Raw genomic sequence first — 24,223 nt, 5'->3', positions numbered from 1 at the left:
TGGGATTCATGGTTCAGGGGTTCAGAGTTTGGGGATTCAAGGTTCAGGGTTCAGTGTTGGTATTCAAGGTTCAGGAGTTCAGAGTGTGGGGATTCAAGGTTCAGGGGTTCAGAGTGTTGGGATTCATGGTTCAGGGGTTCAGAGTGTTGGGATTCATGGTTCAGTGTGTTGGGATTCATAGTTCAGGGGTTCAGAGTGTTGGGATTCAAGGTTCAGAGTGTTGGGATTCATGGTTCAGATTTGACTCTACAGAGCATCAGGATGACCTTGGCTACAGAGAGAGAGAGAGAGAGAGAGAGGGAGAGGCGTCATGTTACCAGATAGGATCACGGGAATGATTGGTAGTGAGCCATTACCAGGTAGTGTGTGTGTGTGTGTGTGTGTTAAAGAGGCCCTTACCCCATCTCTCCTACCTACCTCCTCTTCCTTCAACTGTTTCTCTCTCTTCTCCATTCCCTATTTCATCAATCTTTCCTGAACTGTCTCTATCATTATCTCTATCAAATGTTTTTTCTCTATACTTCAATAATTAATATCTAATTTCCCATTTCCTTTATTAACACTCTCTCAATTATTATAAATCACAAATTATCTTAATATTATTGCACTGATAAACGGGGTAAAAATGTATATGTGTAAATGCGCTTAAAGACAACTTGAAATTCGTCTTGGTGGTTGGTGGACGCCCTCGGTGTTGGTAGTAATTTTATACAAACACAGAAAATGTAAACGAATTGGAGGGATAACTAAAGTAATACAAGTATCTCTCTCTCTCTCTCTCTCTCTCGACGACATAAACAATGCCATACGCCTGCCGCACTCACTCACTCTCTCTCTCTCTCTCCCTCCCTCCCTACCGTCTTATCTAACTATCAGGTGTACCCTCACTTGTTTGTTTGTCCAGGGCCAGGAGAGAGAGAGAGAGAGAGAGGTCACGTTGCACGTAATAAATCTCAAAAGAAAACTAGTTCTTCGGGAAATGTATGTCTTGATTTGTTGTTGTGTCTGGGTGGCTGCGCGTGTTAGCTCAGGCAGGTGGTGGGTGGCGCCGTGTCAGGTCTTGGTGGGGCTTGGTTAAAAGGTTATCATGGCCACCCCCCACCACCCCACCCCTCTCCACACCCACCCCTCTTATTGGTCTTACCTGTGGGTGTGGATGTAAAAGAGTGGGCGTGAGGGCGTGGGTGTGAACGTAAAAGTGTGGGCGTAAGGGCGTGCGTTGTGGGGGTTAAAAGACGCAGAGAGTGAACTAAGGAAGGATACAATAAACGTGATTCCTTTTTTTTCTATCATTGTCTTTGTCACTGGCTACACATTTGCTCCCTTCTGACTCTCCTCCTCCTCCCTTCATCCCCTATCCTTCCTCACTCCCCCTCCCCAGAACTCTATCAGGCAGATTTCAGCCACGCCCCTGAGGACATCCCATCACGAGTAGTCTTATCTCCACCATCTGCCACGAGACCCTGACCTGATTAGCTGTTGTTAGGTCACTTGGGAGGCTGCGTCACCCCCCATCCCAGAGACCACCCCTTGTAGGACCAACATGCCGACCACAACCATCCCAGACCAACATACCGTGACCATACCATCTCCAGACCATCCTTTGTAGGACCAACACATCAGGGCCACACCATCCCAGACCAACATACCAGACCATACCCATCCCAGACCAACAACGTGGCCACACCATCCCAGGACCAACATACCGCAGGCCACACACCCACTCCCAGACAACATGTCGCATCCATACCATCCCAGGACCATCCCTCAGGACCAGCACACCGCGACCACACCATCCTAGACCAACATACTGTGGCCACCATCCTAGACTACAGCTTGTAGGACCAACAACATACCGTGACCATACTATCCCAGACCACAGCTTGTAGGATTAACATACCGTGACCACACCATCCTAGACCAACATACCGTATGGCCACCCATCCTAGACCAACATGCCGTGACCACACCATCCTAGACCAACATACTCAGACCATAACCATCTCCAGACCACTCCCTTGTAGTACTAAACATACAGACCACACCATCCCAGACCAACACAACGCGGACCATACCCATCCCAGACCATCCCTGTAGACCAACATACCGTGGCCACACCATCCTAGACCAACATACCGTGACCATACCATCCCAGACCATCCCTTGTAGGACCAACATACCGTGACCACACCATCCTAGACCAACATACCGTGACCACACCATCCTAGACCAACATACCGTGACCATACCATCCCAGACCATCCCTTGTAGGACCAACATACCGTGACCACACCATCCTAAACCAACATACCGTGACCACACCATCACAGACCACCCTTGCAGGACCAACATACCGTGATCACACCGTCCTAGACCAACATACTGTGACCACAGCATCCTAGACCACCCACTGGAGGACCAACATACCGTGACCACACCACGCCCACACCATGATCTCTAAAACACCGACCCTAAAGAACCACCCAAACCAAGACCACACCATGACACACTAAACCAAGGCCTCAGCTAACCACACCTTGATCACCTAAACCACAATGAATTGTCCGAGTGAATTAAATAATCCCGTGACCTTTAATTTATCGTGTACAAGTTTGATACGACTTAAAAACATGTATAAGTCCTGAAATACTGCCTTGATGTACTAGAATGCAACTTTCTGTACCTGTATTTTCGTCTGTATTTGCACCTGTACCTGTTAATCACTTTTAATATGTAAATAAATGTATATGAAGTTGATATAGATTATTATTATTATCGTTATTATTATTATTATTATCGTTATTATTATTATTATTATCATTATTATTGTTATTATTGCTGTTATTATTACTATTATTATTATTAACGTTATTATTATTGTTATTATTATTATTATCGTCGTTAGTATTATTTTTATTATCATTATTATTACATTACTATTCTTATTATCATTATTATTATTACAGTATTCTTATTAGTACTATTATTCTTATCATGATCTGTTCCGTTTCTAAATCAACACAATGGAATTAAGCTTAACCACTGATGCAAAGCTTGACCACTGATGCAAAGCTTGACCACACAGGCTGCCTCACCTTACAACACCAGCTAAGGGCAGACCATTTCTCACTGGCTCAAGATTCAGACCAGGAACACGACAGGTCTTAAGAGACACCTAACAGACCATACCAAACGAGGGTGACTGGAGACCTAACTACACCACTACCAATCCTGACTATTACTAATCCTGACCACTACCAATCCTGACTATTACTAATCCTTACCACTACCAATCCTGACTATTACTAATCCTGACCACTACCAATCCTGACTATTACTAATCCTGACCACTACCAATCCTGACTATTACTGATCCTGACCACTACCAATCCTGACTATTACTAATCCTTACCACTACCAATCCTGACTATTACTGATCCTGACCACTACCAATCCTGACTATTACTAATCCTGACCACTACCAATCCTGACTATTACTAATCCTGACCACTACCAATCCTGACTATTACTGATCCTGACCACTACCAATCCTGACTATTACTAATCCTGACCACCACCAATCCTGACTACTAATCCTGACCACTACTAATCCTGACTTTAAACCTAACCACAACTTTAATAAGTATAACACTCACATGAGAGAGAGAGAGAGAGAGAGAGAGAGAGAGAGAGACATCAACCTTGACTACTCCAAGGAAGGAAGGCGTTAATTACTAGTTGGAAATACGTCACTGATAATAATTTTTTTTATTTACTTATTATTATTATCATTATTTGAGGATGAAAAGAGTATGTGAGAGGAAGAAGCGCGGAAGATGTTCGTCATTTGTTTTGTCGGGGAGGGGAAGAGGAGGGGGAAGAGGAGGGGGAAGAGGAGGGGAGGAGAGGAGGGGGAGGAGAGGAGAGGGGGAGGAGAGGGGGCAAGGGTAACACAAGATGTATCCTCCCTCCCTCCCCATCCAAACCTCTCAAGGACAACATTGATATAATAAATCCCGGGGTGACGGTTTAGGGGAGGGAAGGAGAGGAGAGGGAGAAGAGGAGAGGGAAGAAGGGGGAGAGGGAAGAAGGGGAGAGGGAAAAGGGGGGGAGGGGAGAGAGAAGAGGGTAGAAAAGAAGTTAAAAAAAAAATATATGTACGTAGGATATGACAGAGAGAGAGAGAGAGAGAGAGAGAGAGAGAGAGAGAGAGAGAGAGAGAGAGAGAGGGAGAGAGAGAGAGAGAGAGAGAGAGAGAGAACATGCTTGCTGGACCCCAGGGATGGGGAGGGGAGAGGGGGAGGGGGGAGGGGAGGACGGGGGGGAATGGGGGGGTGTTCTCAGATGACACAGATAGGACAAGGTGGGTGGGACAGAGGCGAGGTGTGGGACCCCCTACTGAGTGGCCACACCTGACACACCACACTCGCCCTTAACCCCACCTACCCCGGGCCACACTACCTTAACCCTTACGCCCTACCTGCAACACGGGCTAGAATCCTTCACCCAAACCAGGACGCAATAAGGGTCAGAGTAGCAACGGCAGAGGTAATCCACCGACGGCCATTCTGGTATCTGTCGTCTTCGATGTTAAGATTAATGTTTTTTTTTTCTCTCTGTGAAGCGCTCATTCCTCCGCCTGTTTTGTCCAGAGTAACATGTTCATCCAAGTACCCACTAAGGCGGCCGCCCACGCCCACCTACGCCCTTAGCCCCCACACCCCCTCCCTCCCCTCAACAGGTGACAGGACCCGGCCAACTTTTACCTCCTACACCTTTTCAATTTCCAAACTGCTAACCATATTCCTTCCTTCTCCTCCTCCCTTCTAATTATCTTTACCCCCTGCCCTGCCCTCTTAGCCCATTAAAGCAAGAGAGAGAGAGAGAGGAGAGAGAGAGAGAGAGAGAAAGAGAGAGAGAGAGAGTATGGTGGGGTAGTGGACGTCCTAGTTTGTGACCGCTCTGGGGTCCTTCCATGTGACGTCCAACACCGCCTTACTCTGGTCCTCTTTCACCTGTTGTTAGATTAGGTTAGGTTGGATTAAGTTAGGTTGGGTTAGGTTAGTTTAACTTTAGGGTGTTTAATCATCAGGTGAATTAAGTTTAGGGGTTTAATTTTCAGGTTATAAGGTATTTTTCCACCTGTGAAAGCCCAAGACCCGGACACACACACACACACACACACACTACATGAGGACTCACCTGGTAGGGAATGAGAGTATTATCGGCGGTGTGGGCGAAGGTGTGCGCCAGGAGGAACATGTCGTCGACGCCGAGACCCAACGCCAGGAAGGGGAGTACCTGGGTGGTGGAGGCGTTAAAGGGGAGACCGAGGAGGGCGCAGAAACCCAGACCAGCCGCCACCGTCACCGCCACCAGCAGCACCCCCGCCAGGCCCAGACCCGCCCCGGACCTCACTGAATCCGACACCCGCGCCAGGGACACACACGCGTACACCACCTGTACACCCGGGGGGAGGGGGGAGAAAGACGTTACTACAAATGTACATAACTAGTGTACCCAGATAGTAAACCTCCTATACATTAAGACGAGTGTACAGTACATCTTTACACTGAAATGGGTGAAATGTTATGTGAATGTACACTAAACGCACACCATGTACACTAAACGCACACCATGTACACTAAACGCACACCATGTACACTAAACGCACACCATGTACACTAAACGTACACTATGTACACTAAACGCACACCATGTACACTAAACGCACACCATGTACACTAAACGCACACCATGTACACTAAACGCACACCATGTACACTAAACGCACACCATGTACACTTCACTAAGAAGCTGTCTATCTATCCACTTGATTATATGTATATGTAGTTAGTTATCTATTATCCCACATTATCAACAAGTCACACATACATACACACACACACACACACACACACACACACACACACACACACACACACACACACACACACCACAACAACACAACACAACACAACACAACACAACACAACTACTCACCATGAAGATGTAGCCCAGCGCGACCCTAGAGGCGGGCACCTCAGAGAAATCCCTGAGGAGGTGGTTGAGGGCGGCGCTGGAGAAGGGCAGGAGGTGGTAGGAGCGAGTCTCGTTGTGTCGCCGCTGGGTCTCCTTCAGTATCTCCTGACGGGGTTAAACAAAGACATGTGGTTGGTGAGGTCGTGCTGGGTCGTTATTTACAGGTGATGGGTATGAGGGGTCGTGGGTTAAGGTAAGTGTGGGTGGTGTGTGGGTGGTGTACTGGTGTGGGTGGAATGGTGGCTGCTGGTGTGTGTGGGTGGTGGCTGCGCTGCTTCGAGGTGTGTGTGGAGTGAGGTGTGCTGGTGTGGGTGGGTGGTGGCTGCTGGTGTGTGTGGAGTGTGGTGTGCTGGTGTGGGTGGAGTGGTGTGCTGGTGTGTGGAGTGGTGTACTGGTGTGTGGAGTGTGCTGGTGTGTGTGTGGAGTGAGGTAATACTGATGTGTGTGGGTGGTGTACTGGTGTGGGTGTCTGTGTGTTTACAGGTTGGTGGGAGCGGACTTTTTCTTACTTATGCGAGGAGGGAAGGAAGGAAGGAAGGAGGGGAGGGAGGAAGGAAGGAAGGAAGGAGGGAGATAGTGAGGAATGTTTGGAGTAAGGAAGGGAGGGAGGTAGGAAGGGAAGGAGGAAATGAGTAAGGGAGGGAGGGAATGAGTAAGGGAGGGAGTAAGAGAGGGAGGGAGGAAAGTAATGAGGGAGGGAAGGAGGGAGAGAAGAAGGAGTCCTCATTTCTCATGGCGACAAGATAATTACTTTCCACGGGGGAAGCTCAAATTGTATTAATGACCTCCCACACCTCCCAAAAAAGGTAATCCCCAGCATTTTGCAACATGGCGCATTTTCTACGGTGCCACTCTTATAATAAACCTAATCTGCCGTGATTACCTTTATGGTTTATTACCTTTTATCTCGAACTAACTAAGACTAATCTCCCGTGATTACCTTCCCACTGATTACATTCTCAAGTTATTACCATCTTTTTTTTTCTTTTAACAGCGAGTCATCTTTTATTAATACCTGAAGCGAGGAAAATATTTCATAATCTAAGCAAAGTTTTTGTTGTTTTTTTTGTTGCTGATTTCTTAAGCGAAGACGAAATGTTTTAAAAATTAGTGAATGTTTTATTAAAATCTGAAGGGATGATGTTTATAAAATGTCAATATCATGGTAGATCTATAATTTCTCCACTGACGTAATGTTTCCCGCGTGTTTACTTATGGAATACAGTTCAGTAACTCTCGGGTCAGGTCGGTAACTCTCGGGTCATGTCGGTAACTCTCGGGTCAGGTCGGTAACTCTCGGGTCAGGTCGGTAACTCTCGGGTCATGTCAGTAACTCTCGGGTCATGTCAGTAACTCGGATCAGGTCGGTAACTCTCAGGTCAGGAGTCGGTAACTCTCAGGTCAGGTCAGCAGCTCTCGGGTCATGTCGGTAACTCTCGGGTCAAGGTCGGTAACTCTCGGATCAGGTCGGTAACTCTCGGGTCATGTCGGTAACTCTCGGGTCAGGTCGGTAACTCTCGGGTCAGGTCGGTAACTCTCGGGTCAGGTCGGTAACTCTCGGGTCAGGTCGGTAACTCTCGGATCAGGTCGGCCTGGAGGAAGCTTCAAGACAAGACTTTATCAGGTAAGGGGCGGGACCGAGGGTGTAACATGTTATGATGGCGGCGTGTTTCTGGTCATTAAAGCCGCTGATGGTCGTGATCCTGAACCACCTCTCACCCAGTCTCTCCTCAGTGCTGGAGGGAGGAAGAGCTTGAGTAATGGACCTCTCCTCCCAAACAAACCTAACATACATACATACATACATACACAGTCTCCTCTACCCTGCCATATACACACACACACAGGCCACCACCACCGTCGCCCACCACCTGTTCGACTCTACGCGACCCGTATTTAATTATCCCACCTGAATCGTATCGCAACATATCCAAATAGGGCGAAGGGGGAGAGGAAGAGGGGGAGGGGAGGGGGGTACATAAGTGCCAGGGAGGAAGGTGAGGTGTAGTCCAGAGCCAAATCACGCTAATTCACCCCATATTTTATTTAATTAATGGTCATATAAATCTTGGTGGTCTCTCTCTCTCTCTCTCTCTCTCTCTCTCTCTCTCTCTCACACACACTTCCCAACGCCTGTTACTGTTTACCTCTGAAAGCTAACTTGCTGTCTGAAGAAGTGACACTGTATCAAGGACGAGACTATAGGAAGAAAGAAAGATAAAAAAGAAAGAAAAGAAAAGAAAAGAAAGAAAGAAAGAATCACCACAACCTACCTACAGCCTCAACACCCTGGTGAGGAGGGGGAAGAGGGGGGGAGGAAGAAGAGGGGGAGAAGAGGAGGGGGAAGAGGGGGAGGGGGAGAACCTTACCTGAGTGAACTTATTCTGCCAAGTCTCAAGGATAAGTGAGGCCTTCTCTTGTGACCAGTCGACGTGGTGTACCTTGTAGTGATCCAGCCAGTACTCGTAGAGATTCTTGGAGCCCATAAGCTGTACCATACTCTGTACCGCCTCAGCCCTGGGTGGGAGACGCTTCAGTTAATATATTGTAATTCAAAACTATTTATATCCGATATATCCGAAGATTAGTCCCCCCTAACTTATTTCACCTGATGATTAGTCCCCCCTAACTTATTTCACCTGATGATTAGTCCCCCCTAACTTATTTCACCTGATGATTAGTCCCCCTAACTTATTTCACCTGATGATTAGTCCCCCCGAACTTATTTCACCTGATGATTAGTCCCCCCTAACTTATTTCACCTGATGATTAGTACCCCCTAACTTATTTCACCTGAAGAACCAATTCACCTAACTAGACCCTCCTTTACCTGACGATGTGACCCGTCTTGTTGGTGGTGGTGGCGCCGACGATGAGGTCCTCAGGCCAGTGCATATACTTCCCAGCGAACCCGTAGCATCCGCCCGTTAGTTCAGCACCAACGTCCGGCGCCTGTACCAGAGATAGAGAAAGTTTGATCAGACAATCGTTGGGTTGTGGTTTTTTTAGGAGGAATACTCGTTTGGTCACATTGGCAAGTAGGAAAGTAACGAGTTGAACAGGAGTTGATTTTGGGGGGAGAGAGGTCTTTTGTTGAACACATTTTGGGGAGGTATTTCTCATTGAACACATTTTAAAGGAATATATCTCGTTGAACATACACTGTAGGGGATACTTTCATCTGGTCACACACACACACACACACACACACACACACACACACACACACACACACACACACACACCTGTTTGGACATCTTGTTAGGTGCAGTGTCGGGACAGAGTGGATCGCTGGGGTCAAGACAAGGCTTCTCCTGGTAGGCCGTGGTGATGCCCGCCTGTAAACAACAAGTTAATTAATTGCACAGGTATATATCACAGGTAAGGTAGGGTGGGGTAAGGTAAGGTTGGCTGGGGTGGGGTAAGGTAAGGTTGGCTGGGGTAGGGTAAGGTTGGCTGGGGTAGGGTAAGGTTGGCTGGGGTAGGGTAAGGTTGGCTGGGGTAGGGTAAGGTAAGGTGAGGTGGGGTAAGGTTGGGTTGGGTTGGGTTCGGGATCTTAATAGAGAGAATAAAAACAAAATTAAATATAACGGATCTACAGTGAAACCTCCATATAACGGATTTCTCTCTATATATAATCCGCTAGATGGAGGTTTCACATCTATTAGACCCTCGATATAACGGACTTTCATCTCCACATAATCCGTTAAATGGAGGTTTCACTATACACACACACACACACACGCACACACACACACACACTGATTTACATAAATAAACAACAATATTTATGAACCATAGATAACGTAAAAAAATCATAAACTGAAAAAAAAGGGGAAAAATATTCTGACGTAAGACTTGATATAACACTCAATAAAATACGTAAGCTAGGACACATATTAATGGCTTCTATATTTTTGGGGGTGTGGGGAAGGGGGGCTAATTTGTACCTGAATGTATCCGGGTTTTAAGGAGAGTACAACAGGTGAGGTGTGAGGGGGGGGTAGGAGGTGATGTGAGGAGGGGCACGTGGTGATGTGAGGAGGAAGGGCAGCTGAGGAGGGGCAGGAGGTGAGGAGGGGCAGGACGTAAGGAGGGGTAGAAGGTGAGGAAGGGCAGAATGGACAGGGGAGGGATGAGGTGAAGCAGGTGAGGAAAGGAAATGAGTAAGGTGAGGTGAGGAGAGGCAGGAGGTACAGGTTCACACGTCCACGACCACCCAGGGACGGTAAAGACGGTGGGGTGGTCGAGCAAAACTTAAAAACTTCTTGGCGTGGTTGTTGCAGGTCCTCTAGTGACGCAACACCGTCTCCCCTTACGTGCGGCAGCTGCGGCCTCGAGCTTGCGGCCGTGTAAGTCAAGCCGCAATTAAACGGCAAGGCTTCCTAGGGCCGCAGTGTGGGAGCTCAGGTGACACGGACAGAAGGTGGCCTTAGCGAGTCTCTCACGGGTGATGATGTTGTGTCTGCGTCGTGTTGCTCCTCTACTCCTACTGCGGCGCCTCCTACCGCTCATTACGTTATGTTAAACCTGTAATAAGTCCTTCTGGGCGTGACTCAAGTCCTCCGGGGCGTGAATCAAGTCCTCGAGGCTGTGGATCAAGTAATAAGTCCTTCAGGGCGTGGATCAAGTCCTCCGGGGCGTGGATCAAGTCCTCGAGGGTGTGGATCAAGTCCTTTAGGGGGTGAATCAAATCATCCGGGGCGTGAATCAAATCATCCGGGGCGTGAATCAAGTCCTCCGGGGCGTGGATCAAGTGTATTATAAATTAGCGAATCCTGATGAGCGGGGCCGGGGTGAGGAGCTGTGGCCGCTCTCCTCCACCAAGCAGTAACTCGATCATCAGCTTCCTCACCACCCTAAACGGCAAAACCACAAGAGCATCCCCGCACGACCACCTACGATACCTAACCCAGCCACCTCCACCTTCCCCTACCACCCACACATCTCCCTCCCGCCCACTCCTCCACCTTCACACCTCCAACTGTCAAAATTATCACCCTGCGAGATTCTAAGACTATAAACATGAGTTCATAAAGTTGCTAAAGTAAAGTATTTGGGCGAGAGAGGTTGGAGGGTTGGGAGGTGATGGCTACCGGCGGCTGAGCTACCCCCGGCGGTAGGCTCAAATAACAGGGGTGGCGAGGCGACTCCACCATTAATTACAGATATTGACTCGTCTCTGAAGATGATGACTTGATATCGCCTCTTAAGCCACTGGCAATAATCCAACACTTAGCGAGTTGCAGGCAGGCCCTTCCAGCTACACATTAAAAGACCTCCTACTGTCTCTGTGTGCAGCTGCCCGCCACACACGCTAACACTGCCTTGGTCTTACGTGCTGTTGCTGTGCTGTTCGGGAAGTGCGTGGGGGTACAGCTGGTGCGTCAGGATCCACCACACGTGTTCGATTTCCTTGGTACAGTACATAAGCAAGAGTCAGGGAAGATTGGTGCTGGAAAAAAACACGACACACACGTCTTCCTCCTCCTCCGCACGACACTACAACACAAGCTGGTGTGTGTGTGTGTGTGTGTGTGTGTGTGTGTGTGTGTGTGTGTGTGTGTGTGTGTGTGTGTGTGTGTGTGTGTGGGTAAATAATTAATTACCTGAGAGCTAATGTGGAATAAATGAACGTGCGTGTGAATGAGCAAATAAATATGAATGAAAAAAGTGAATAAGTAAATCAATGAGTGATTGAGTGCGTGGCCAGAAAGATAACTCACAATAATGAGCCCAACATTCTCAAAATAACACACACACACACACACACACACACACACACACACACACACACACACACACACACACACACACACACACACACACACACCACCAGAACCCTAATAGAGATGTTCCTACAGACCAGACAGGGAGACCACCCGGTCACAGTGATAAGGGATCCCAGGGGCCAGGTCGAACTGATGACCTCCTTGTCTGCAGGCTCGTATTACCTCGCGGGGGGGAGGTCAGGTCATATATTCAACCCTCACTACAGCGTTCCGGATCGTGTACAATACATGGCTGAGGTCAATCCCACACACACACAGATACACACACACACACACACACGCACACAGATACACACACACACACAGGCACAGATCTACAACGCCTTTATTCTCCCCAAATTAACGTATGCGTCACCAGCCTGGTCGTCTTCTCTCAACTCCACCCAACAACGTCAGCTAGAGAAGGTACAGAAAAGGGCCTGCAGAATCATGCTCGACGCAGAATACTCCGGCTACACCAACGCTCTCTCCACCCTGGAAATGCCATCCCTCAGTGACCTCCACCACCAAGCACTGGAAAGGTTTGGCAGTGTACTACTGTACCACCCTCGTCATCGCCACCTCCTGCCACCTGCAGCCCCCCACCCAACTCGCTCAGTCCGTCACTACAACAAAATTCAGCCCATAAGAGCCCACACCGATAGATATAAGAACAACACCATCCCATCTATTGTTAAAATAATAAACATCTCCTGATTTATGTACTGCACAGCCCTGTAAATGTATTCAATGCATATTATATCATTATGTCTAAATCAAATGTAAGTCTGTATATTTTCAGCCACCGGCTGCAACTCTATTAATAAACCGTTTATTATTATTATTATTAGATACACACACACACACACACACAACTACCCCCATATAATTGCCTTACTACTATTAGGACCTTACTTCACCTGAATGGACGTGTGATGAACCAATATTAGATTTAATCATTTATTTAACACTCATTATCTATATCATTCCATTTATCCATCTATTACTATATTCAAGTGTTTATCGATCTATCTATGTTTCTTGATATCTATACCTACTTTGCCTGTATGTATTTTATCTGTATTTTCTCTATTATCTACTTTATCTACTAACCACCATCTTTATCCATTATCCCTCTTCACCATCTTTATCCATTATCCCTATCCACCATCTTAATCCATTCTCCCCTATCCACCATCTTTATCAATTATCCCTATCCACCATCTTTATCCACTCACCCTCTTCATGAAGTCGGCGAATGAAGCGAAGGGGAAGACGTTCTCGTATCTCTCAAATTCCTTCATCTTGTCCAAAATTTTCTGTGGGTTGAGGTTGGTCCATTTAACACCAGACCCCAGGCCACTGTAGGAGGGAGAGAATGGAGAAGAGAATGATAAATTGGTGAGAGAGAGAGAGAGAGTGGAGGAAGATGGGGAAGAGAACAATAATTATGACAAATGAGAGATACACAGAGATTGGTAGAAAGAAGAAGAAGGAAGGGCTGATAAAAGTGACATAGAAACACGTAAGAACATTAATATAATTACAAATAATACGTGTTCCTTATTTTAAACATTCACTCTCACTCTAACAAACATTCATCAAGGGGCAGGATATACTAATAAAGAAATTAAAAACAACAACAATACTACTACTACTTTTTTTTTTAACGAAGCCCGTGTTGACGTCAGTGCTCGAGGATTCTGGACGCGGGGACAGCGAGCTTTCTTCGACATCAGGATTTTTTATCCCATGGCCGCATGTCACCGTAACCTAGCTCTCGATGCTGCACATAGGAGGAACGAGAACGACAAGAGAAGGGCTATATATGGGGAGAGAATTCAAAACGTTGATCAAGGCAGCTTCCAGTCCTCTAGTGTGTTCACAACCTATGGTGGGATGGACCAAGTGCAAGATGTTTCTACGCCAGACTCGCGGAGGTGATCTCCGAACAGAAGCAGCAGCCCAGAAGTTATGTTACAGCCTGGATGAGATGTCGACTGTCTTTCTCTCTCCTTCGGTCAGCTTTGCTCTACCTCAGGGGAAAGAGAGCTTCTGCCCCAATGCCGACAACTGCAGCTAATATTGACTATGAGGCTACAGTCACTGAATGCCACATTGATCTGCAGCTCAACTAATTCAACACAGATAGGATAGGTACTTATGTATTAGGATATTTAATATTAAGGTAATAAAATGACAGTGAAGGTGTGGCTATTGGGGGAGGCGGGAGGCCAGGCTTAAAAAAAAAAAAAAAAAACTACTACTACTACTACTACTACTACAATAGCCACACCTTCGCCGCCATTTTATTACCTACTACTACTACAACTACGATTTTTTTTTGCCTCCAGCCTCCCCCAATAGCCATACCTTCGCCACCACTACTACTACTAATAATAATGTATGATTTTGTACAATATATGACGTTTGTTTTTTCCGAGTCTTACAAAGTTACTGAAATGAGATACAGAGAGAGAGGGGGGAGTGTCAGTGCCAAATGAGAGGGAAGCTGAACCACTTGACACCTGATACCAAGGTCACCCCTATGACACCTTATGACCATGTACAGAACAGAGTATAGAGAGATTAATGACTGAACCATATAATGATACGTTTTGTTAATCAGTCTCTTCTTTTAAGTATTTACATATATACACACACACTGTACAATACATACATACACACAGCACATACTAACACACATACTGTACACACACACACACACAACATATACACAAATACACACACAAACATAGATATAAATTCACATACACAGGACACCAATGAGAAGGAATTAGGATAATGCCAACCACAATGACCTACCCCCACCAGCGTGTCATTCTCTCTTTGTAGGCGACAACAGAGATACGCCTTATCTTTCTCCCAATGATTTAGTTTTTTTTTTTTGCCTCCTCTTATCAGGTGGTTATCGCCCGCCGTGTCTCAGGGCTGGAGAATGGAGATTGGATGAAAGGGAGTGATCTAGGGATGTGTGGTGGAGGGTGATCTTGGGGTGATGGTGGATGAAAGGGGTGATTATTTAGGGGTGGTGGTGGATGACAGAATTGATTATTTAGGGGTGGTGGTGGATGAAAGGGTGATTATCTCTAGGGGTGGTTGGTGGATAACAAGTGGAATGTTAGGGGTAGTGGTGGATGGCAGAATTATCTAGGGGTGGTGGTGTGGATGACAGGGGTGATTATCTAGGGTGGTGGTGGATGAAGGGTGATTATCAGGGTTGTGGTGGATGACAGAATTGTTATCTGGGGTAATTGGTGGATGAAAGAGGTGATCTAGGGGTGGTGGAGGGGGAAAGGGATGATCTAAGGGTGATGTTGGATGAAAGGGATGATATCTAGGGGTGGTGGTGGATGAAAGGGGTGATATCTAAGGGGGGATAGCTTCGGGATGGTGGTGGATGGAGGGTGTTCTAGGGGTAAGGGGGGGGAGGAGATGATAAAGATGGGAGAAAGGAGAGGAAGAACACTTATAGAGAAGCTGATTTATGTTTGTTGAGGACAGAATTAGATCTCTCTCTCTCTCTCTCTCTCTCTCTCCTCTCTCTCTCATCCCTGAGGTATTGGGGGGTTTAGAGGGGAGAAGGGGGAAGAGGAAGGGGTATGTGACGCGTAACATATGAGATACTAAGACCTGGCCTGACCCAGCTGATTACCGTGACGCCCACACAATGATCCCACCCACACCCGCCCACCCACTCTCTGCCACCCACCAAACGCACCGTAACACACCCACTCATCCTCTTACCATCCGCCCACCCAACACACGAACAGTCCACCCAGCCCACCTTTCTAGTGCCGAGAATCTTCCTATTACCTGGTCCTTCTTCTGTGTCGCCTCCAGGAGTAAGTCATGGATGTCTCTGTGCCACTGACAAGGCCCTAGAGGGCGCCCTTATGTCCTCAACACCCTATTGTCAACACAAATTCCAAAGCACGACCTCCACCTTAACACCTGCAGCAGAAGGACGACCTCTTAACAACTGCAGTAAAAGTACAACCTCTTAACACCTGCAGCAGAAAGACAACCTCATAAATCCTGCAGCAGAAGGTCGACCTCCACCTAACACCAGCAGCAGTAGAAGTACGACCTCCACCTAACACCAGCAGCAGCAAAAGGACGACCTCCACCTTAATACCCGCAGTAGAGGGACACCCCCTGGCAGACGACACACGACACACAAAGGGAAGCTTGGCATTCCGCTGGGAGGTAACTGCGTCCTCATCAACAATCACGACGTGGGGCGGCCGCCGCTTGATTAAGACATCCTTCAGGACATAAAAGGATGGGGGGAGGATGGGATAGGAAGGAGGGGGAGGGGAATAGGTCCTCTAGTGGTGGTGTGGTGGGGGAGGGAGGAGACAAGGTAGGGTGCGACGCTGAAGACTGACCCTACAAGGACTGGACGGAAGTGGCGACGGACGTGATGAGAGGAAGGTGGCAGAGAGGAATAGGTGAGGAAGGGGATGGGGTGGGGAGGGAGTAAAAAAGAGGGGATAGAGGAGGAAGGGGGGATAACAAAGAACAAAAAAAGACATCGATGATAGGGAAGAGAAAGGCGACACAAGTGAAAGAGAAGGGTGGAGAAATTGAAACGAGAACTTGAGAGGAGGAGGAGGAGGAGAAAGAAGAGAGGGAGAACTAAAAAGAATGGGAGAACAGAACATGAGAAATGAGAAAGAAAAAGAGAAGAGGAGAAAGTGAGACTATACAACCCCGAAAAAGGGGTACAGGAAGAGGAAGAAGTGGAAGAAGAGTAACATATAGGGAACAGTGAAGGGTTGAGAGAGATGGGAGAAGAGGAAGAGAGGAGAAAGAAGGGTAGAGTCCAGACCACCACAGACGTCCGGGACTAACAAAGAAAAACTCCCGGGTAATGAAAACTGGTCTTGAATAGTGAATGATTAATTGCTGGCGATTGCTGGCCTTCTGCAGGAGCTGTGGGTGCCGTGGGGAGGGGCGGTGGGGCGGGGATCTCCGGTGAATACTCGAGAGAGGTTTCCCAGGGCGTCTCCAGCGACTACCCATCACAAAGCAACGTCCCGGATGCAACAGAGAACAAGGTCTTCATTCACGTCTTGGGGACTGGAAAAAAAAATCCTGGATACTTCTGGAGGTCGAGTTTCAGGGTTCCAGTGAGGCAGTTTCAGGGTTCCATTGAGGCAGTTTCAGGGTTCCACTGAGACAGGTTTATGGTTCCAGTGAGGCAGTTTCATATAGAGTTGATAAGAGTAAACCAATTCGTAAATCACTCATCACGTCTTATGTTTTGTTAGTCTAAGAGGACGTGTCTGGTGGGGAGGCGAGGACGGACCCCCTCCTGCCGGTGTACAGTATATGGCCACCCGCTTCTCCTACAATAGTTATGGCGGTAACCTTCGGGGGAAATTTCAAGAGCCAGATGAAAAACCATAAGACTAATTTCTCAACCATGCATTCAAGGCTCTTACATCCTATCGAGAGGTCGTATCCCCCTTCCCCCCCCCCAGATTCCATCCTGCCAAAAGGTCGTATCCTCCCTCAGAGTCTCTTACATCCTGTCGAGAGGTCGTATCCTCCCTTCAAACTCTTACATCCTGTCGAGAGGTCGTGTTTCCCCACAAGAATGATCTTGTCGAGAGGTCATATCCCTCCCCAGGGTCTCTTACATCCGGTCGAGAGGTCGTATCCTCCCTCCAAACTCTTACATCCAGTCGAGAGGTCTTGTCCCCCAAGAATGATCTTGTCGAGAGGTCGTATCCTTCCTCTTCCGGGGTCGTAGTTGAGGAGATAACCCTGGTGTCTGTCCCCCTACAGCAGGAGTGGTAGCGGATGTGACTGAGGGCCACACCCGAGGGATTACAAAACACACAGATGGGTCTCTTTAAGGGCGAGGAGCGTGCGTGGAGGACACAGCTGAAGGATTGGGCTCCTCAGAGGTCCATCTAGTGGCGGGGTTCTCAAGGTTCCTACCCAGAGGTGCAGCTGAGGTACTATAGCTTCCTAGGTTCAGGTATAGTCACATGTGAAGGTTCAGGTGTGTTAGGAAAGGTGCCACAGGTGTAGTGTGTGTAGTAATAATAATAATAATAACAATAATAATAATAATCGTTTTATTAATAGAGCTGCAGCCGTGGCTGAAAATATGTGTGAGAGAGAGAGAGAGAGAGAGAGAGAGAGAGAGAGAGAGAGAGAGAGAGAGAGAGAGAGAGAGAGAGAGAGAGAGAGAGAGAGAGAGAGAGAGAGAGAGAGAGAGAGAGAGAGAGAGAGAGAGAGAGAGAGAGAGATTCCCCCACCCCCACCACCGTCAGCTGTGGGTTGATAGAGTCATCAGGGCTGGGCTGGGCCTGGGGGCGAGGCGGGGAGGCGGTGCTCACTTAAAGACACAACACTACAATTGCGGCTCGAGGCACACCTGGCCACCCGCTCCCTCACCCACAGCCACATCAACATCACCCTAACACCAAGAGGACGTAAAGACCAATATCCCCCCAACGCAGACTAATGGACTTGAGGCGTTCTTGGATGGAAAAGTTTTAATTATATCTCTCTGGTACTTTGCATGCTCGTGACGGCACTCAGGTAAGGCCAAGGGGCATGGAGTATCGCCCCAGGTAGAGGTATCCTGGCACTCTTGGCGCTGCTAGTGGTGAGGGGAGGAGGGTGGGGCATTCACTCACTCACTCCGTTACTCAAGTTATTCAGAAATTCTCACAATCTACCGGTAATGAGCTTCGCCACTCATACATCGGTGTAGAACTCCTGTCACACACAGTCATTATAGAGCCTTGTCACTCACAGAAGACTCCAGACAGCAGTGTAGTCCTCGTCAGGTGTGTGTGTGTGTGTGTGTGTGTGTGTGTGTGTGTGTGTGTGTGTGTGTGTGTGTGTGTGTGTGACAGCAGCAGAAGGGGGCTGCTGGAAGATGGTTCAAGAAGGACCAAATTACTCCCCAGTGTAATCCTTGACCCCTGTGAGAGGTGCCCCGGGGGTGTGGGGTGGCATGTAGGGAGTTCTACACCTCCCAAGCAGGAGAGAAGAAGGAGAAGCAGGGAGAAGGAGATATATTGTAGAGAATCACCAGTGAGAGAAAAAAGGCGAAAATTGTATAAAAAAAAAAGTCAACACAGTCAACATCAGGTCAACACAGGTCAAATACCAAGACGTCAGCAACAGGATACCCGAACGACTCGAAACAATACCCAACAGACCCGACACAACACAATACCCAACACAATGCCCATCGACACAACACAAAACCCGAGATCCGACACAACAGGTATGGGAATAATTCTATTTTAGTATTAACGAGAGTTCCATACCCGGTCAGGTCAGGTCAGGTCAGGTTAGAAAACGTTAAGTTAGGTTAAAAGTCGTTAGATTAAGTGGGGATATTTGAGATAAGATGAAGTTAGATCAGGTTAGGTGATGCTAGATTAAGTTAGGTTAGGTTAGGTGATGCTAGATTAAGTTAGGTTAGGTTAAATTAGATACGAATTCTGAATTTCGTCTTGTTTTTCTTTGCCCTTTAAATCCTTCCTTCTCTCTCTACCTGTACAAATATTACTGTTATTGTCTTTGTTTCCCTCACCCTCCCCTTCCTCCTCCTCATCTCCAACATGCTCCCTCCAGCATTACCTCCCACCACTCTCCAGGCTCTCCATCACCCCCCCCCCCACCACAGTCAAGTGAGCAGCGTGTGGTCCAGCCCCTGACAGCGTCATGAGGGGATGGGTACCAGCCCTCCCCCCCTCTCTCTAATTGTCCGGGTAATATTTATGGCCCCCTCTCTCTCACACATCTTTATCAACGTTCTAATACTAAACTGACTGTTCGACAGTCACGGACGAGAGGTTCTTTTGTCCGTGACTGCAAGATTCATCAAACAGCATTAGACTAGACACCTCACCTTATTTCACCAGATGATTAAACACCTTAACTCAACCTAACTCTAATCTAACCTTGCACTAAAGCAGACCTTACCTAACGCTACCCTAATCTAACACTCGCCTAACCTAACACTCGCCTAACCTAACACTAGCCTTACCTAACACTAGCCTAACCTAACACTAGCCTTACCTAACACTCGCCTAACCTAACACTAGCCTTACCTAACACTAGCCTAACCTAACACTAGCCTTACCTAACACTAGCCTAACCTAACACTAGCCTTACCTAATACTAGCCTAACCTAACACTAGCCTAACCTAACACTAGCTAACACTAGCCTAACTAACTAGCCTTACCTAACACTAGTTCTAACCTAACACTAGCCTAACCTAACACTAGCCTTACCTAACACTAGCCCAACCTAACACTAGCCTAACCTAACACTAGCCTTACACACCACTAACCCTAACTTCCAACTAACCTACTCTAACTACGCTCCTAACTAACACTTGCCTTACCTAACACTAAACACTAGCCTTCTAACTAGCTAACCCTAACCTAACTCAACTAACCTAAAACTGCTAACTAACACTAGCTAACAACACTAGCCTTACTAACACTACTCAACTTTTTTTGCTAACACTGTAACTACTACCTCTTAGCCTAACCTAACACCACCCTAACACCAACTCAACCTAACGCTAGCCTAACCTAACACTAATGTAACCTCATGTACTCACAGGCGTATAAACAAAACGACTCGAATTCACTGTCTCGAAACTTTGAACCCCACTAGCGAACCCCACCAATAACTCATCAACAATTAAGATTCGAACCCTAGAAGATTCGAACCCCAGAATATCATGAATCCTAACCCCGGTAACTCATGCCTACCACGACCTGAAACCCCTGGAGACTCGGAGCTTCGAAACACTATACTAATGAATCTTTGGGTAATTTGGGCTGTATTTATGAGTTAGCCCTTAGGATGCCAGGGTCGTGTAGGGAGGGTGAGGTGAAGGGAGGGGTTGAGGGTAGGGGTGAGAGGATGGGGGGCAGGCCAGCTGTAATTAGAAGGTGATTCATAGAGAACGCCTAGATATACATCAGTGTGGTAATGGTATATATAAGGTAACCTAGAGTCCGTGTCTGTAACGTACCTGTAGTGTACGGTAGCGGTGTGTATGTTAAGCGGTGTGTACGTTAAGCGGTGTGTGATAGCAGTGTGTACGGTAGCAGTGTGTATGTTAAGCGGTGTGTACGTTAAGCGGTGTGTACGGCTGCAGTGTGTACAGTAAGCGGTGTGTACGCTTGGTGTGTACGTTATGTGAGTATACGTTTAGCGAGTGGACGTAAGCTGGTATACGTTATGAGTGTACGTTAATCGCTGTGTACGTTATGTGAGTGTCCGTTAAGTGAGTGTAGTAAAGCGAGTGTGCGTTAAGCTATGTGTACGTTAAGCTAACACTGGCAACGCAATTCTCATGTATACATGTCTCGTAATGATACACACCTATACATATTTCTACCGTGTATATGTATCAGTATAGTAAGGACACATAACTATATACATACACTAATTACTGTTACGTCAGCTGTACTTGTATAATACAGGAAATATTACATACATGATTAAATTATTTGTATATTAAGAAACGTTAGACGATAATAATAATAATAATAATAATAATTTAATAATAAAATAACAATAACAACAATTCATAAACATGTCCAAAAACACACACACGAACATCTAAATTATACAAACATAATAAACATTCTCACCACCTCCAGATATAAATTGTAATATAAACATCATCGTTTAATCCCACACAGTAAGTAGGAGGAGGAAGAGAGGGTCTTTGTGAGGAGGCAACATGATGACTGTCTTTACTATTATTATTATTATTATTATTATTATTATTATTATTATGACAAGTGCTAAAATCCCGGGAATTTAAACTATCACCTGAAGATTAGACACCCCCGACGCTAAACCTAACCTATTCTCACCTAACGCTAACCTAACCTATTCTCACCTAACCTAACCTATTCTCACCTAACCTAACCTATTCTCACCTAACCTAACCTATTCTCACCTAACCTAACCTAACCTAACCTATTCTCACTAACCTAACCTTTTCTCACCTAACTAACTAACCTATTCTCACCTAACCTAACATATTCTCACCTAACTACCTAACCTATTCTCCCTAACCTAACTATTTCACTCTACTAACCTATTCTCACCCTAACCTAACCTATTCTCACCTAACCTAACCTAACCTTTTTCTCACCTAACGCTAACCTAACCTATTTACCTAACCTTTTTTTTTTCTCACCTAACCTCCTACCCCCAGGTAGCGTTAGGGACTAGTTATCGAGGTGATGTGAACAAGATATTAATGAATGACTCAAGATCAACCAGTTTTTCTTCACGCAGACAGGAAGATCTTAAAGAACATGGAGCATAGGCAGGGAAAGACATGGAGCATAAGGCAGAGAAGAACATGGAGCATAAGGCGAGAACATGGAGCATAAGGCGAGTAGAACATGGAGCATAAGGCAGAGTAGAACATGGAGCATAAGGCAGAATGAACATGGAGCATAAGGCGAGAACATGGAGCATAAGGCAGGAGTAGAGACATGGAGCATAAGGCAGGAAGACATGGAGCATAAGGCAGAGTGGGAACATGGAGCATGGCAGAGAAGAACATGGAGCATAAGGCGAGAACATGGGTAAGGCGAGAACATGGAGCATAAGGCAGGAAGTAAACAGGGAGCATAAGGCAGGTAGAACATAGAGCATAAGGCAAGTAGAACATGGGTATAAAGGCGAGAACATGGAACATAAGGCAGAGAGAACATGGAGCATAAGGCGAGAAAAACATGGACATAAGGTGAGGAAACAGGTGGTGGTGGTTTTGGTGTTGGTGTGGTGGTTGGTTTGTGGTGTTGTTGGTGGCGGTGGTGTTGGTTGTGGTGGTGTTGGTGGAGGTGGTGCAAAAGGACGGAAGAGGCGAGACAGCTGGGACAGAAGATAAGATGGACAGTAATCATTATCTTTGCTTCGTCTCCACTTCCGTCCCGCCATAAACTTTCGCTACAACACTTAATTTATTCTGTCCGTCCTGGTGGTGATGAGTGATGGTGATGACTATGGTGATGATGAATGGTGGTGGTGATACTCTGTGACTGGTAGTGATGAATTATGGTGATGACTAATGGTATTGACTCCCTCTGGTGGTGATGATACTCTGTAGTGTTGACTGGTGGTGATGACCCTCCACTGTGGTCAGAGAAACCTAGCCCTCACCTTTACCACAGTACTGCCGTCCCTGTTATCTGGTCCACCTGAGAGAGGTGTTTTTGCCCGACCACACAACAGGGGGCCCTCACTCTCTCTACCTCACCCCTGCTGTCTCTCACTCCTCCTATCTCTCACCCTACTGTCTCTCACTCCTCCTATCCCCCCATACTGTCTCTCACTCCTCCTATCTCTCTCTGTCTCTCACTCCTCCTATCTCCCCATACTGTCTCTCCTTCTCCCTATCCCCCATACTGTCTCTCACTCCTCCCTATCTCTCACCCTACTGTCTCTCCTCCTCTATCTCTCACCCACTGTCTCTCACTCCTCCTATCTCTCACCTATTGTCTCTCACTCTCCTATCTCTCACCCTACTGTCTCTCCCTCCTCCTATCTCTCACCCCTACTGTCTCTCCACTCCCTATCTCCTCCCCTACTGTCTCCCCTCTCCCCTCTCTCACCCTACTGTCTCTCACTCCTCCCTTCTCTCACCCTACTGTCTCTCACTCCTCCTATCTCTCCCTCCATACTATCTCTCTCCTCCTACTGTCTCTCAACCCCACACTCTCTCTACCTCACCCCTACTGTCTCTCACTCCTACTATCTCCCCCTTTGTCTCTTTATCCCTACTGTCTCCCTCTCTCTTGCCGTCTCTCATCCCTACTGAGTTCCCGAGAGAGACTGGGTCACTCATACTCGAGGAACAGTCTGGAGTTGTACCTTGAGCTATAGATGAGGAGGATGTGGTAGGTGGAGTGAACTCTCTCTCTCTCTCTCATTCATTCATTTTCTCATTCATTCATTCACTCACTCCCACCTCTCTCTCTTATTCATTCATTCACTCTCTCCTCTCTCTCTTTCATTCATTCATCTCTCCTCTCTCTCTCTTTCATTCATTCACTCTCTCTCTTTCATTCATTCCCTCCTCCTCTTTCTTTCATTCATTCCTCACTCTCTCTTTCATTCATTCCACTCTACTCTCCTCCCTTTCATTCATTCCTCTCTTTCATTCATTCCTCCTCTCTCTCTCATTCCTCTCTCTCACTCTCTCTCTCTCTCTCTCTCTCTCTCTCTCTCTCTCTCTCTCTCTCTCTCTCTCTCTCTCTCCCCTCTCTCTCTCTCCCCACCCCACCCCCTCTCTCTCACACACTCTCTCTCTCTCTCCCTCTCTCTCTCACACACCTCTCTCTCTCTCTCTCTCTCTCTCACCTCT

The 24,223-nt window shown here is 47.0% G+C and overlaps 1 protein-coding gene across 1 annotated transcript in view; it reads right to left on the bottom strand.

Annotated features, from left to right (window-relative positions):
- Nucleotides 1–24,223, bottom strand: part of LOC121859739 (protein patched-like) — a 124,987-nt gene that overhangs the window by 21,150 nt on the left and 79,614 nt on the right. Inside the window, 6 exon segments of the mRNA XM_042356700.1 lie at nt 5,203–5,460; nt 6,004–6,147; nt 8,412–8,559; nt 8,873–8,994; nt 9,288–9,380; nt 13,052–13,175. Of these exon segments, the coding sequence (XP_042212634.1) occupies nt 5,203–5,460; nt 6,004–6,147; nt 8,412–8,559; nt 8,873–8,994; nt 9,288–9,380; nt 13,052–13,175 (889 nt within the window).

Source organism: Homarus americanus, unplaced genomic scaffold, assembly GCF_018991925.1.
Source record: "Homarus americanus isolate GMGI-L3 unplaced genomic scaffold, GMGI_Hamer_2.0 scaffold2224, whole genome shotgun sequence".
In the NCBI taxonomy this organism is placed as follows: domain Eukaryota; kingdom Metazoa; phylum Arthropoda; class Malacostraca; order Decapoda; family Nephropidae; genus Homarus; species Homarus americanus.
This window is presented reverse-complemented; position numbering and strand designations above follow the sequence as displayed.